The sequence below is a fragment of the Magallana gigas genome, chromosome 1, assembly GCF_963853765.1.
Source record: "Magallana gigas chromosome 1, xbMagGiga1.1, whole genome shotgun sequence".
NCBI classification, from domain to species: domain Eukaryota; kingdom Metazoa; phylum Mollusca; class Bivalvia; order Ostreida; family Ostreidae; genus Magallana; species Magallana gigas.
The window spans coordinates 15693280-15710789 of NC_088853.1; the positions used below are offsets into that span (position 1 = coordinate 15693280).

Here is a 17510-nt window from a genome sequence, read left to right on the forward strand (position 1 = left end):
TCATGTCTATTAGTCGAAATCTACAGAGAACTACGAAAATTTACAGACTGCACAAAATAATCATGATGTCAGACTTAATTCCTATTATAGCAGAGGATTTGGATTTTTCTTTTAGCTTACATACTGATGTGCGTTAACAATAATTTATTAAATTTAGTTTACTTTTTACAATCAATTTATTATTTTGTTTAAAGAACGATGTAATAAAAAAAAAATAAAATGCTTTCTTTGGAGATTCATCCGAATTATGAAGGTTACGATCATTGCAGAAAAGAAATACATAACTCTCTAACATGGGATGTGAATTTTTCTGTAATGTGGTCACCTTCATTTCCGGCACAAATCACCAAAGAAAGCATTTTATTATTTAAATAAATTATTAATAGTTCATGTATATCATATTTATAAAACACTAGCTTGGCTACATGGCAGGGAAGTGATAGACAAATGATCTTAAATCTGTGCTGAATAAAGTAGGTTAAAAACTGTGATGCAAATTCAGACTTTTTCTTACGATGTGTAAATTTAAGGAATGCATTTTATTTCCAATTTGTTTGAAACTGTAAAATAAAATAAAAGACTATGATAAAGTAATTGGTTTTAATCCATAAATTTATTCTAAGTAGCGATAAATTTTCAACCAATTCTTCAAAGTCGACCTATTTATATTTTTTTTTTAGTAAAAAACGGGCTCCATCGCCCCATAAAGAGGATCAACGTAATTTCTAAAAAAAATATGGTATGAGGGTTGTTCAGAAATTACTGAGACTCTTATTTTCTTGGGGAATAAGATAAACCCTTGAAATGTTACCAAAACGTAAACAAGGGTAGAATTTATCAATGTGAAAAGTTATTGTTCCAATGTTTTAAACATCTTACAGACGAACGGAAATTAGAAGATATTCTCTATTTCTCATCTCAAGATGTCAACATTTGCATTTTCTCTCAATTCTTGATTTTTTCACGTTATTTCTAACCGAATGTAAAATTACTGTGAAATGTCACCGACAGTCATCATGGTAATTCTGTATACACATTTTAGAACTGTTGACATCAGTTAGTGTGTAAAAAGTACTTGATATCTATTCCCTTTGTCTTAATCCTAGTCAAGGTACCTCACTACACCTGGACTTATACTTTTTAAGACACTACGTCACAAGATGGTGATTTATTTAAATGTTTTGTTAAATTGTTTATATCCTTCCACAGGGCTGTATATCGTCGTAGCTCATTGGTTAAAGTGTTGGGTTTATGAACTGCAGATCACGAGTTCGAATCCACCTGGAGCTTTTGTTCATGTTTACTGAACTTAATTTTTAAAAATGTAATTTTCATCCAAAATTGCACATTTTTTGGCCTTTTTACTTATATACTTCTTATCCATTATAATAACTATCAAAATCAAGTAATACTCTGCTGATTTAAGAAAATATTTCAAGGTGTATAGTGAGCCACCTTAAACAATCGATGAAAAAAGACGATGAACTTAAGCTATTTACCCCTGCCATATATAGTGTTTGTTTAAGCCTAAATAGGTCTTTTTCCGAGATTTCCACCAAGTTGATGTATGTTCGTTGCGCCACCTTGACATCAAAATTCAATATTCTGTCCCTGTCAGATTTCTGTTGCTTGGTAAAAATATCTGTACCATATCCATATTTCAAATTGAACACTAGTGAAACCTGATCAAAAGTTAAGTCACAATAAAGGGCAAACTGTACATATATATATAATTTGATGTTATTTATCATAAACTGAAAGTTTACAAAACTTATAAAAAAAGATGTTTTAGTTTTTTTATTCTTCGAGTTTATGCCTGCGCCGGGTACTCCGACCATCAATTTTTTTATCTACAGTTGTAAACAAAATATTAAATATTTTTTTATTTAAATTTGTTTAAATTTTTGTTGGGCTTTTTTCAATGTTTATGCTAATTTTCATCCTAATTCGTCACTTATAAAGGGAAATTTAAATTGTGTTGTCTCAGTAATTTCCGAACAACCTTTTCAAGTGTGTTGAAATGTAAGGAAACAGTATTAATGTAGCAGTATTATTAATTTCATGTGGTTATTTACTAATTAACACTAGACCAAACTATATAAATTATGTATATAAAAGGGCACTTATTATTTCATTTTTAAAGAATGGCCTACATATATTGCGATTTTCCTGTTGTCAAATTTACTCTTGATCTCCTGTCCAATCCCTATTTTCAGCATGGCTATTGGATAGAAAATTGATTTTAGCTTTCAAACCTGCTAATGAGCGTGATAATTTCTTAAATAAAATGACTGTTATCTATAAATAGATATCACATTTGTTTAACTTGTATTAGAAAATAGAATTCATAAGTACCAACAATAAACAGATTAACATTGTTGGCATATATAAGAGAAAAGTCTTAGTATCTATCCTCATGCGTTCCAGGTAACACAAGTCTACGAGGACAAAGAATTTTACTAAGACGAGAACACTGAAGACATCGTCGTCATGACGCAGGCACCAACGTCTAACGACGCCTGTCTGAGCATAGTCCATAGTCTGATGTGCCATAGACAGGGAGGAGAGAGTGAGAGCTTCGCCAAGCGCGCCATCGAGAGTCTAGTGAAAAAACTGAAGGAAAAACGGGACGAGCTTGACAGCCTCATTACGGCAATCACCACCAATGGCGCACACTCCACGAAATGTGTGACCATTCAAAGGACTCTCGACGGACGGTTACAGGTATTTATTTATTTATTTTTGGAAGGGGGGGGGGTTTTGGTATTTTTTTTTATTTAAATGAAGGAGAGGGAACAATTTATAGACATATTTTGCCCTTGTTTTAAGAGGGTTGAATGGATGTGACCATTTTTTTGGACTCTATTAACCTCCTTTAGAAGAAGAGCTTTCTTTTTTATAATAAGGTATGGAAAAAATACAAATATTTTTTAGTTATTTTAAAGCTGAAATATATGATATTATCAATATTAAAATATATTATAGTATTTATTATATATATATAGAGAGATTAAAATTCCAGTGAGAAAGTAAACCAATTTCAGTAATGAAATTAAATCTTGAAGATTTTACTTTTGTTTTATGGTTGTGCAAATAACCTATACATGGTAAAATAGAACGATAAATAATATGATAAATATGCTTATTTTTTCATCTTGTTCCAAACATGTGGACCATATTTCCTAAAATGGGTCAAATGATTGTTGCTTGAACAACATTATGGTTTCTAACCTTCGGTGCTATAGATCATTTATATACTTGTCCAAAAAAAAAAAAAATCGAAGGAGTGTTCAAACTTGTACAAGACAGAGAAGTGATAAGGATATATGATGTACAAAAATGCCGATAATATTTTTTGGAGGTGTTAATTGCACATGTATGAACAATTAACATGTTCAGTACTTTTTAGCATGTTTGGCGCAAGTCCGCTTCTGATTAATAAGTTTTAATTAAAAAGAAGTTACCTCACCAAAATTTATTGCTATTCATTTAAAGAATAAATGGTGATCGCTACCTTCATAACTTGCATGAATCATCAAAGAAAGCATTTTTATCCCCTCGCGCAACTTGATACGAGGGGGGGGGGGGGGGGGGATATAGCATCGCTGCACTGTGTCTAGGGTCCAGATTTTTTTCCTGTATAAATAAGCAAATTTACTCTTGATTTCTTGAACTCTCAAAACCCTTGTTCCCTCAAAGTCAAACAGCAGTCCTGTTATTCATAATCTAAAGTTTTTAACTCTCGTTACCTCAAAGTGGCTGTGTATATCAAAGCTTTACCTAATTAATACCTACTTGGTCATTTTAATGGTTCCATAATTAACACCAAATGTTTTACGATAATTGTGAAAATGAGAAATTAATTGAGACGAAACGATAATTTTGAGCCATGGTAAAAATTTTAGAATTATTAAATAGTAGAAATTATGCTTAATATCAGGATCATTGTCATTAGTATAATGAATATTACTGAACAAGTCTTACAGCTGTTGAAGTACCCGTAAAGTGGGAACAATGGCTTAATCATAACATCCGGTAAGACAAATTCCGAACTCTTGAAAACTCAAAGTCTTCATACCTAGAAGTTTTCCTCAGTGCTATGGACTTTGAGCTATCAAGAGTTAACTGTACTGTTAATGTACTTCAGCTAAAAGAGACAGACAAGTTGTCTTGTATATGAATTTAAGCAGTATTTCGTGCAGTCCATGATATTTCTTAGGTCACTGTAGGTTTTGACCAATCAATAAACAGGAATGGTAGATTTCTGTTCTGTCTGTTTCTATAATGCTATGAAGTAGAGGGAATCATTCTCAGTAGATGTAAAAATATATATAACTAGAGCAAAGCTCGTTGCAAAGCAACGAGTGGGTCTTCCGTTAATGTCGAAAGAATAGCTAGAAGTTCCTGTAAGAAACCGAGTTCTTAAGCATAGAAGAAGAGTAACTAAAACAAAGAAAAAAATTCGAATAATTCTTGGTACGACTTAACAAAATCCGAATGATTTTAAGTACGACTTAACAAAAACCTTTCCGATTTCAAGAATGTCTTAACAAAATAAACCCGAATGTGTTCATGTACGACTTCACACAATTATTTTTGGTACGAATTATTTTTTAAACCAAGAACCCGGAATCATAATTTACGGAAAAATCAAATTTTAAACCCCAATTTCTCTGTAATGCATGGTCCGATTTTAAAACGAATTTCAGCGTTAGAATAAGCTTAAAAAGTTCTTTGTTTTTGCTAAACGAAAAAATATCAAATTATCGCTTATAAAAAAGTTATCATAAAAAGACTTACTAGCCCTTTTAGCCCCTAATTTGAGGGGCCAGCCCTTATTTCTTTATATCAAATAAAATGTCTCGCAAATGTTAACATATTTTGTTCACATGTATTCACGAATTATTAAACGTTTTCGAGATATCTGAACAGCTGTGTTTTAGGGGCCGACCCTTTAACTCCTTATCAGGGCCACCAACAAAACATTTTTAATTGCCATATTGTTAAGAACATTATTCTTAACATTTTGTGTTCTACATTGCTTTTCAAAATATTTCTCCTTTTTCAGATATTAATGATCAAAGTTTTGAACTTCTGGCCCCTTGGAACCCCTATTTACGTAATATATGACTAAGCTATGGTACTGTATAGATAAACAGTTGTACAATAAACATTTTTGCTTCTATGATTGATAACAAATTATTGTTCAGTAAAAGGTTATTGTAAGAAGACTTTAGAGCCCTCTAGGCCCCTAATTTGAGGGGCCAGCCCCTTTTTCTTGATATCAAATTAAAGGTCTTGCAAAAATAAACATCTTTTGCATTACATTATTTCACAAAATATGTATACATCAAAAGATATTTCAGAAAATGTTCAAAAATTTCATGGAAAAATTTGATGCTAATTTTCAGGTGCAGGCGAGCTTCAAAGCCTTGCACAATTTTCATTAGTGAAGGCAATGGGGTACATCTACATACATTTATTTACAATCCCTGAAAATTTCAAGCTTCTATCTTGATTAGTTTCGGAGGAGATGCGTGGACAAAATGACCCTTCAAAATTTACAAAATTGTCAATTTCTGAAACCGGAAGTGACGTCATATGTTTAAATTTTAACAACCTCGAGTATTTACAATACTTAATAAGTTCTGAAAATTTCGTTGAAATCGGTTGAATAGTTTTTGAGATATAAGCCAGAAAAAAAGTCAGAGGAAGAATAATAATAATGAAAAAGAATCCGAAGAAAAACAATAGGGTCTTCCGTTGGAAACGGAAGACCCTAATTATGTACATATGATTCCAATCTTGAAAAATACGCTGATTCAAATCCTTGTTTATTTGTGAAAATTTTGTCTACAAACATGACAAAGCATTTTATATATGCTGTAAATATTATGTGTTTACAGTACTTTTACCAATTGTGACCAAAATGATTGAAATTTCAATTTGTTTAATTTTCACCAGATATTCCAATTCTCATTATTTTGAATTCATCAGAGAGAGAAAGAGAGGAGAGAGAGCAGCTCTTGGTTTAAAAAATAGCGTAAACTTCAAAGTGAAATTAACCCGTACCAAAATTAATTTCGATTTTTGTTAAGTTGTTCTGTGACACATTCTGATTTTTTTGTTAAGATGTTCTTGATATCGTTAAGGTTTTTGTTAATCCGTACTTAAAACCATTCAGATTTTGTTAAGTCTTACCAAGAATAATTCAATTTTATTTATCTTTTTGTTTAAGTTGCTCTTATTATCGGTTTAAGAACTCTGCTTCTTGTAGGAACATCAAGCTTTACTCTTGACATAAACGGAAGACCCACTCGTTGCTTTGCAACGAGCTTTGTTGTAGTTTCTTGTTTTAATTGTTTACAATTTTCATTTATTTACTGACTTATCTAAGAGTCAAATTTTGAGTTATAAGCAAGATACAGAGCTTTGTGCACAGTGCTATGTTTGTACAAAGAGCTAAGGTCATGCTTTAATTTGTTTATATTTTAAATGCTGAATAGAAAATACCAAGTTTGGCACAATATTCTTTGAATGCCCATATAAAGCCAGTGTTGCTCAGGTGAGTGATGTGGCCCCATGGGCCTCTTGTTCAAAACTTGCAATAAAAATAAAATACCTTCATGTCTATTACAGTTTTTACTGCCACCATTGCATAACATTTGGGCCTTAATCTTGCATTTTATTCTTGCAGGTGGCAGGAAGGAAGGGCTTTCCTCATGTCATTTACGCCCGTATTTGGAGATGGCCTGATCTTCACAAAAACGAGTTGAAACACTGCAAATTCTGTCATTATGCTTTTGACCTCAAGCAAGACAGCGTCTGTGTGAATCCATATCACTATGAGAGGGTGGTTTCCCCTGGCATAGGTAAGATACCACTATGAAAGGATGGTCTCCCCTGGTATAGGCTAGATACCACTCTGTGAGGGTGGTCTCTCCTGGCCTAGGTAAGATACCACCATGAAAGGGTGGTCTCCTCTGGCATAGGTAAGAATTAAGAAAGCTCAACACACTTAGTCTCCACTAAAACTACTTGAGCCCAGTGAGTTTTGAATGAAATTGAGTAGACGGTTATCCCAGATTGGACTTAGAACGAAAAACCAGTGTTGAACATTGTCTAAGAAGTTTTACCAAATTGTGAAATTATATCTAGTAGATATTTATCTTTCAACATGTGAACTTGGTATTGTTTTTCAGCAAACTAAAGAATATGTTCTTTTAAATTACTTTATGTCCTTGATTGCTAGTGCATTTATGGAAGAAAAAAAAATATTTAATAATTAACAAAATTATAATTTTACCGTTAACTGTGCAAGCTTATTTTTAAGTGGTTTTTTTTTATTCTGTCACAGATCTATCTGGACTGAATATCCAACATGCAGGTAAGGTTTATCAAAAGGAAATAATTCTAAGACAAGCCAATGCAGTATTCTTGGTGGTTTATTATTCAAGTTGTCATAATCTGTTTGTAAAGCAAAGGGCAGATTGAAAATTTCAAGTCTAAAAATTGATAATGGGGAAATGATCTGTCGATATTCTAAGTCTGTTAAAGTGTATCAAACAAAAAACAAAAAATAATCTGAGACGAGCCAATGAAAAGCTGTATTGTGGTTTATTGGTCAATTTGTCATAAGCTGTTTGTTAAGCATCCAAAGGGCAGATTGAAAATGTCAAGTTGAAAAATAAATATTGGGAAGTGATTTGTCAATATTCAAGTCTGTTAAAATTTATTAAACAAAAAGAAAAATAATCTGAGACGATCCAATGATAAGTAGTATTGTTGTGTTTAATTGGTCAAATTATCATAATCTGTTTGATGAACATGTAAAGGGCCGATTGAAAATTCAAGTCCGGCCACAAAATATGCAACGAAACTATATATATATTTGTTCATCAATAGTTACTTTATTTGTACTAGATTGTACGAATTAAATGATCTTAAAATTTTAAACATTGGATGAAAAACTTAAAAATATTAATGTAAATTTTGGGGATCTGGTTCTTTTAGCAGTGTTTTCTAGCTGCGAAATACAGTTTTTAGAAACTTTGAGGGAAAAAAAAAAAAAAGATTTCTAGTAAATATAATGTTGACTTATTTCAGTCGGATTGATACAGGTCTGACGACCCCTTAAGGGGCGTGCTCTGTATGGAAGGTAAATTTTCAAACAATTACAATGAGCATTACTGGATCAGGCATTAAGATGTTGAGGCAAGATTATTAAAAATGTCACTTAAAGGGGCATCATAAGTCACAAACTTGGGTCAAAATCCATTTTTGGGAGTTGATTTTAATCAACTCTCCTATGCAGTTACTCTGGCAAACCGAAAGTGAAACAGTGTTTGGACCTAAGCACAAATCACCACCGCTGACAAGACTTAGTTCTTTAAAAATAATAGAAAAATTCGATGTAATGTATGCTGAAGCATTGTTTTTCAATGAAACTTATCTATAAACACTTTGAAAATAGTCAGACTTTATATAATACGAACAAGTTAATTATTTTTGTACTCTCATGTATTCCTACGCCTGAGTTTAATATAGTCTCGTTCAATTAAGCGCTCGGCTGTCTCCGTAAATCTCCGACAAGCAGGGGCTCTCTTGCCTGTCGGAGGTTAACGGAGACAGCAGAACGTCTGGTTGAACGAGACGAGAGTTCGACATCAATAGTGCTTGGATCCATGCAATTTTTAGAATTGTTTCAATTACTAATACATAGTTTAAAATCCAATCTTAAAAATTACACATGATTCATATGGGGTTTCTCGAAATTCTTGTGAGAAAAGTCTTTAAAAAATCCATATAATACAAAAGTGCGTAATTCAATTACAGGCTAGAAACTAATTGCCATACAAGATAAGTTGATTTGAAAATAAATGATAATCGATAAAATCAACTCCCATCAGCACTTCAGTACTTTGATTTTTATTTTAAATATGTTATCAATCGTCTATAAGTTTTTATCAATATGACAATGCTTATATCCTTTATAAATTGGGTAACTTGATGTCTGATTGGTTATTATCATTTTTTTTTATTTTTAGGACACTCTTAAAAGCGAAACATTGATCATTGTTGAATCTTTGTGTACTTTGGGATATTGTTGAGATCTGTAATGTGGAATCATTAAAATTCGTGGGGGCCAATTTTTGTGGATTGCTTAAATTTTACAGGTTCATGGGGATGTAATTTCGTGTATTCTCGTATACCTACAAAAGGAAATATGACTTTATTGCCTTAAATTATTATTTCGTGGAGGATGTTCCATGAAAAATGAGCCACCACAAAATCTAATGATTCCACAGTATTTTGATTAGACTAGATAAGACTGAACAAAGTTAGCTTATCTTTTGTGCAGGTCTGACTTCTCTGCATGCACAGAAACTAGTGTCAGGGACAATATCAAAAAATCCAATGTCAGAAGTCAATCTTTATTCACAAAGGATATTTCCCAATTAAATGTGACGAATTATGTGGGTGTAAAGTTGTGAGAAGCAACCTTCATTAATTTTGAAATCTTTTGATTTTTGATATGTGTAAAGGAATAAATTGGATAGTTACCAAAATCTTGGATTATATACTGGTTATAGCTAATTTCAACTTCAATTAACCTGTCTATCAGATTTAAGTAAAATGTAAACTTTTCCCGACCAGTTAATAATTGCATGACTGGAATAGCAAATTTATTCATATTGAAAAAAATCTCTGCTAACATGAATGAAAATATTTTGAGTACTGTGGAATCATTAAATTTCGTGGGGGCCAATTTTCATGGATTGCTTAAATTTAACAAGTTCATGGGGATGTAATTTCATGTATTCTCTTAAACCTACAAAGGAAATATGACTTCATTACCCTAATTTATTAATTTGTGGCGGATGTTAATTCGTGGATGAGAGGTACCCACAAATTCCACGAAAATTGAGCCACCACGAAATCTAATGATTCCACAGTATGTTACTGTTTTTTTAGAGTCAGGATAAGGCATACAATTTTGTGGTTGGGGTTGCTTTACATATTTCCATTTACTCTCCACACTTTACCTTCAAGTTGAAGAATATGTGTTGGTGATGTTATAAATCTTGAAATATTTTTGGGTATCCAATGTAAGAATGTGATGGACAGTGAAATACTATGATAGGAAAGGCCTTACAAATTGGTTGCTGCCATTGCTTCCATAGCGTTTATAGAAGTAGATCTCGAACTGTGTTATGGATAAAAAAAATCCCTGAGTCAATGTGATTTTCTTGTGGTTTAGGTGAGAATGGAAACTTCAAAGTAAAATGGCTGTCAATGTGGGGAAACATTGGGTCCCTATCCTCTAATTGCAGGTCTAGAAATCCCAATTATATGTTACAATTTCCAGTTGGGTATGATGATACTTTGAATGAGGTTTGACAGTCAACAAAATTGTCCATCAGATTTTTAGTCATTTTTTTTTTGCTATCAACTACTACAACCTGATTAAAATCAGATCCTTTGATCTGCTCACAAAGATCGCTACACTTCGTGAGCGGATCAAAGGATCTGATTTTAATCAGATTGTTAACTACTATTTAGTGAAAGAAAATTCCACATTCTACTACAGTTATTGCCGAGATCAAAGAGATGCCGCGGACATTATTCTCCAATATACCACGAACGTCATCAGTAAATTATCAGATCAGAAATACCTATTTGTCTCGTACTGATCATGGAAGTACCACTTCAAACCGTAAAAAGTTTTAAAACCATGTCAATTTCACGTGTTAGTTCCAGTCAAAACAATGTGTATTGCCTCAAATCTTTATTCTTAATGCGGCTGTTCCTAGGACCTCCCTAGCACATTTTCACGGCGTGTTTTTACATAAAATATATAACGTGTTGTAGTAATAATTGTATTAAATTGCCTTTAAAATATTAGGAATGTGAATCAAAGATATTTTATAAATAAGTGAAGAGTATTAAAATCCTAAGAAAAAAGTATGTCGTCTGCATGTGATTCCTTTGATCGATACACATGTAAACATTACTAACAAAACCGTTGGGGTTACACGGAACAGCCGTCAAAATGACCTAGATCGTCTCTCTATAGGAGAAACGATCTGTAGAAATACTGGGCTGTTAGTAGAATAGAAATAAAGTTCTTGTTTTCGTGAATGTTGCAGGATAACCTCCTCGGTCTCGAAATGTTGTTTGAAATATAAAAGCCTCGGCTAACGCCTCGGCTTTTATATTTCAAAACAACATTTCTCGACCTCGGAGGTTATTCTGCAATATTCACAAAAACTCGTACTTTATTTCTTAATTTGTTTAACTTTGGAATTTGAGTACTTGTCATATATCTTCATACAGAACTCTTCTCCTCAAGGAGACCAATATAGTATAAAAATGGCTGTGACCATCGAGCCCTCTTGAGTAGAGAGTGTGGCCTTCAAATCATGATGAAGAAATCCCAATTCCTGTGATTTCTGATATATTTCAGCTCCCCCATCTCGGCTTGTGAAGGATGAGTACGGAAACGAGATCGGGATGAGCATGTCGAGTTCCGAGGAAGTCTCGCAAACCGTTCAGCATCCCCCGCAAAACGAGTTCGCTCGGATCCTTACTTCTGGAGGAATGGGTCTGTGCTCAGTGTACTGTATTGTCTCCCTTTGGTCAATAATATTGCAGGGTATATCCAGATGAACTGGAACTGCGTTGTTGGAAAGAAGCAAAGGGGGGGATGGGAAAGGATATTGAGTGTATTCAATAAGTTAGGATACCATAGGGTTGATTTTTCATCTTTATTGCAGTAATTAAATTGAAATTTTGGATTTTTTTAAACCATTTCCCTACAGGATTAAAAACTTTCTCTTTTATGAACAAACACTTTAAGGTATTTTTAGTTTATGAACAAGAATGCAATAGCTGAATTGGTGGTTGCATGGCCTGCCATCAATAGCTTTGATATTGTCAAAGTTATTGTCATTTCAGTTAAAGTAAGCACTTTGTTTTCTTTTTCTGCTTTCGATATCAATGTATCGCCTAATTGATATCAGATATCTCTGAGGGAGATGTTGCTGATATCACAAATATCAGTCAATGTTTGTTGCTGTATTTTTACACTTCAGCTCGATGTTTACTATGAAAAATTTGTTTTTAAAAATATTTTTTAAGCTTAATATGTGCAAAGTATAATTTCTATTATTTCTGTTTTTGTATTATTCAGATTTCAGGCCACTTAGATCTCGAGGTTTTTTTTCTGCAAAATGTCTGCACCTCTAATTTTCAGAAGCGAATGGATTTTAATGCTCTGATTGGTTGATTTTAAACACAGGTCAAGGGTCAAGTGGCCCTCAATCAACTGTACCTCAGCACCCCCATACAGCGGGACCGGCTATATCTAGCCCTCTGGGGCGGGGCTCGAGTGCCCCCAACACCCCACTCCATAATCCACTGTCTCCCTCAGCCAATCCTTTATCACCGCAGGCACATTCAGGTTCTATTTTTAGTTTTACCGTAGAACTGCTTGACATGTAACCTTGGTGCTGTAGATGTGGATTTTTTTTTTTTTTTATTGTGTGTGTTCATTTCATAATGAAACGTCTGTGTATCCGGCAATAGTGTGTGTGTGTGTTGTGTTTGTGTGCACAACGAAATGCTTGCTTTGTAAGTGTATGTTTATATACACCCCTGCTTGGCTTTTTCTTAAATCGCTTGGATGTCTAGAGAAGACAGTTTGACCTATAAGGATAAAAAATATTCCTACTGACCATGTTTCGCTATTTGTCGCCTCTCACTGTATGTCCATCTGTCTGTCTGTATCTCTTTATCTCTCTCTAAAGATAGACTACTGTTTCAGGTATGAAAAAAGAAGTCTAGTGATATTAAGGAAGTTTCAATCAATTGTCTAGGAAAACCAAAATTACAAATTACAAATATCAAATAATAATTTTAAATGCGTACAGCTTTAAACATGTTTGTTAAGTTATCTTTGGTGAAATTATTCCAAATAAGGCTTAATACATGTATAATGTTGAACACTCACTTTAATTTTTATGTACCTGTTAGCACCTGTATTTTTTTTATGGTGGCTCAAATAATTTTTTTTCAACAAATGTTTAAATTTTAAGTTATTTCAAATCCATTGATATAAAATTTTCTATATGTTTGATTTACTAAGACCTGTATTAAGTCAAAAACACACACCAGCTGTTTTCAATTCATCAGAAAACAGTCTAAGGGTAGCCCAGGTAAGAGTGTTGAGGATATGGCCTATGGCATTAAGGGGTAAAGAGTTGAATCAAACTGACGTGTTTGAAATGATATTTATAACTCTAGACAGTTGACCTACGGTATATATATTTCACCAAGATTCTGCAAGTCAAATACTGTAGATTAGCAAATAATCACGATGGTTTTAATTTCACTATGTTCGCAGGTTATCATTTTTCCACAGAATTAAACCCATCATAAGTTTTCAAAAACATTTTGAATGCTTATTTTGATCATTGCAGCGCAAAATTAGAACCATCCCGATTGGTGCTCTTTGGAGAAATCATGAAATTTTAACAGCGTAGAATTAAAGAGAATACAGTATTAAAGACAAACCAAGTCGTGCATCAAACCAAAACAAATCATTGACAAGTCATATATAATGGATATTATTTTAATGGGGGGGGGGGGGGTCAGTTACACCCCAACGCCCATAACTCTCTGATATCTGATAAAAGTGTTCAGTGCTCAATTCTAAAGTCTTCTCTCGGCATGCTTGATCTGCACGTAGTGTCGCTGATTTTTACGCTTGTGCACGTCTGTAGTCTGTAACCTTTACATACAGTGCTTATTGTGTATTTGGTTTGTTTGTTTTTCGTTTTTCCCGAAACAGTCTAATTCCAAAAATGGAGAACTCGATTTCAGGAAAATGCTCATCGACTGACATATGGATGGACATTGTATTGAGTCATGTTATTTTCAACTTATTCTTCACTTCATTACAAAATTTATTATTTCACATTCTCATCTTTTTTTGGGCAGTATTGTATAATGAACTTCCTCATCTGTTAGTACTTCCAATCATTGTTTCTTGTTAAGCAGACAATGTACAGTAAAACAGCGGTTGTAGCGGAAAGTCTTACAATGAATCAACGCTTACAGTGAATGATTTTCATTCCCAGTGACTTTATTACATGTTGTAAACTTAATGAATATAACAAATTACGCTTAATACGAAGTAAAATTGCTAATCCCTCCCTGGCACTTCATCACATTAGCGTGTTTTACTGTAATGAGTCACTGGTTGGAGGAGGGGCGGGGGTTTGCAAAATGTGTTTGATATTATGAGTTACCAAGTGCAATTAAATGCAAACTCTAGAACTGATTTATTTTTTCAAATACCAATTTTTGCAGAAGATAATGATGGAAAAAAAGAGGGGTGTTAAGTCTCCAAATTCAATTTTGTTTCAGGTATATTTAAGGAACCTTACTACATCGAGACTTATATTTTTTAAGAGACTACATCATGAGATAGCAATATAATTTTGTTTTGTTAAATTTGTTTCTATCAATTGATATGGTTAAATATCCTCCTAGCCCCATGGTTAAAGTAATGGGCTTGTGAATCGCAGGTCATGAGTTCAGCTCTGCCTGTGGCTTTTGTTCATATAATTACTTTGAATTAAATTTTGGAAATTCAATTTTATTTATCCAAAATTGCACATTTTTTCACTGATTTGACTTTCATACTTCTTATGCTTTATGCTGTCTGTTATTATATAAATAGTCGAGTAATTTTCTGCTGGTTTGAGAAACTATTTCAAGGTGTTCTGATGCTATGTTAAAAAACAAACGGATAGATGATAATTAGTTCACAACATATGTATAGTTTTCTTCCCCTTTAACTTCCTATACAGAAGACTAGCAAAAACCAGTATCCATGGAAATAGCAGTGGCAGGTATTAAAATTCAAGACCTGTGGACTGTGCTTTTTGAGGAAGATCAGAATTGGTTCATAAGCTGGGCCTTTTGAGGCACAGGGTGATTATAATTGGAACATAATCTGGCCCAGGGGCCACACAGATAAGAACTAGTTCATTTTTAGCTCACCTGCGTTTTCATGAGAACTGATGTGTCAAGATTTTTAGCTCACCTGCGTTTTCATGAGAACTGATGTGTCAAAGTAAGCAATGTAAGAACTACTGTTGACCAGTTTGTAAAAAAGAAATGGCCGAGATCTCCCACAGTATTGTATTCATACAGAGTTTAAATGTATTTTTCCTTGACATTAACGTAGTGTAGATAATAGCTAGTTGTTTACCTTTCAGACCAGTTGTTCCTCTGTGTTTGTGTATTTTTTTAAAAAGAAAATCCTGTGTAGATGTGAAATTTTACCCATCTTACTCCTGAGACATACCCTCATTGAAAAGTCAAAATTTGCAGGTTATATGGTAGGGTAGAAATAGGCAGAAATTAATACAAAATTGCTAAAATTGGAGTCATTTGAGATATTGATCATACTTGGAAACCATTTTAATCTTGAAAATACCATGTTTGAAATTAAATGGCTTTATCTGCTAGAATAAACAATAACAATACTTATACTAGTATATACGGATCTTCAAGCATGGCTTGATTTCCTTTTTTGAATTATAACTGCTTTTGGAACCATTTTAACAAGAGCTTGGACTTTTGCCTACAAGAGCTTGGACTTTGGGTAGTCATGTCAAACAGCACTGTGACATAGGCCTGTCTATTTCATTGCTGGCCACTCAGTCATGGCTCTTTGAAATCAACAAGATTTCTGGCTTTTGAGCTAAGTCTAATTGCAATTAGGGCATATTTGGTTGAAACCACATAATTTTTAACTTGTTTTGTCACAAGAAATAGATGGCTATGTCCAACTGAAAGTCCAAGGTCTTGTTAAAATGGTTCTAATATTATCTACCACAGCTACTATTACTACTCTCCTACTACTATTTTTACTACCTGTAAACGTCAGGAAAGTATTCTTCTTATAGAAATATCAAAAAAATTCCAAAGGTAAGGAATTTTGAAAATAAAAGGATGAATTAAAGAACCTTTGAAGAAACAAAAAAAAGTCTTTAAAAAAATTGAAATTTATTTTTAGCTAATTCTTGATAACTCCTGAAATTTTAGCAACATTTTTTCTTTCACAGGATTTTAAGTTTGGAATATATGGGGATGAACATTTAATACATTAGAAATGATTCTTTGGCGAGGGTTTATATTTTTTCTCTCTGACCACAGCTGCCGCCAGCGCGATGTCGCATGGGCTGCCTTCACCCATGGGGGACGGATTCAGTGGACCGGTGTCTGCCCATGTGTCCCAGGCCCCACCGCTGTCCAGTATTAACGCCTTCCCCCCACGCAGTAAGTATAAGTAGATTATAAGTACCCCAACCCCACCCCTCCAAGCAGTAAGTCTTGTATAAAGTAACTACAAGCAACTTATAGCTGCATTATTTTAGTATGAACGCCTCCCCCCCCATGCAGTAAGTTTATGTAGTTTATAAGCACACCCACCCCGAGCAGTAAGTCCTCTATAAAATAACTATAAACAAGTTATAGCTGCATTATAAAAGTATGAATGACTTCCCCCCACGCAGTAAGTATAAGTAGTACATAAACACCTCCCTTGTGATGAAAAGTTGTGTCTCAATCGGGACTCGAACCCAGGGCATCTGGTGTACCTTGCCAGCGCCAAACCATTAAGCTATTGAGACCCGACTGTTAATTGACAGCCACACACCCATTAGCCAGCTGGTTACAAGTATGTAAGCACCCCCACCCCACCCACCCCTCCACGCCGTAAGTCTTGTATGAATTAACAAAAAAAACATATAGCTGCATTATATTACATAGAAAAAGATGTCAACAAGTGAACACAGTAGGGTTTATCAACAAGTCTTAGTATTAGTATTAGTAAGTTATGTCAACATGGTCAACAAGTCCACACACAGTAAGGTTTATCAACAAGTCTTAGTACGAGTAAGTATCATCTTCGCTAGCCAAGGGCTTTCAGTCTACTTTGCTCCCCATAAACCCTTGGCAAGCATAGAGAACCGAAAACCCTTGGCTAGCGAAGATGAGTCCCTATAGAAAAAGGACATGCCTGACATCATACAAAAAAAAACGTTTGGGTGTCCATGTAATGCAGTGGACAGTGCTCTTGCTTCTCATTGCTCAGACCTGGGTATGATCCACATGATCATGGGGATAAAGAGTGGGTGTACTGTGAAAGCCTATGGGTATGGTGGTCCACAGCTTGGGCACATGGGTTTTCTCCTCAAATTCTGACTTCCTCCCTCATTAATGACCCCCCTCCTCGCTCTTGTATCTTTCCAAACGATCAGATATTATCATGAGTTGTCAGAACTTATTATGTGTAGAAGCACGTATTTTCGTTAGGTCAAAATTCGTTGTTTAAAGCCAAATAACATTTCATTGCCATTTAATTTCTTCATAGCATAATCTCTTTGTACGAATTCATTGTTACTTGGGTTAAAAAATTCGTTATGGATTTTATT

The 17510-nt window shown here is 33.9% G+C and overlaps 1 protein-coding gene across 4 annotated transcripts in view; it reads left to right on the plus strand.

The window, feature by feature from the left end:
* LOC105331371 (mothers against decapentaplegic homolog 4) overlaps positions 1-17510 on the plus strand; it is a 33323-nt gene that overhangs the window by 1997 nt on the left and 13816 nt on the right. Inside the window, exons 2-7 of one of the 4 annotated variants that reach the window (XM_034465265.2) lie at positions 2428-2724; positions 6698-6872; positions 7358-7387; positions 11468-11605; positions 12302-12463; positions 16231-16353. In XM_034465265.2, coding sequence (XP_034321156.1) covers positions 2491-2724; positions 6698-6872; positions 7358-7387; positions 11468-11605; positions 12302-12463; positions 16231-16353 — 862 coding nt within the window. In that variant the 5' untranslated portion in view covers positions 2428-2490. The remainder of the gene's footprint in view (positions 1-2427; positions 2725-6697; positions 6873-7357; positions 7388-11467; positions 11606-12301; positions 12464-16230; positions 16354-17510) is intronic. The other 3 variants (XM_034465268.2, XM_034465267.2, XM_034465269.2) reach the window with 3 other exon arrangements.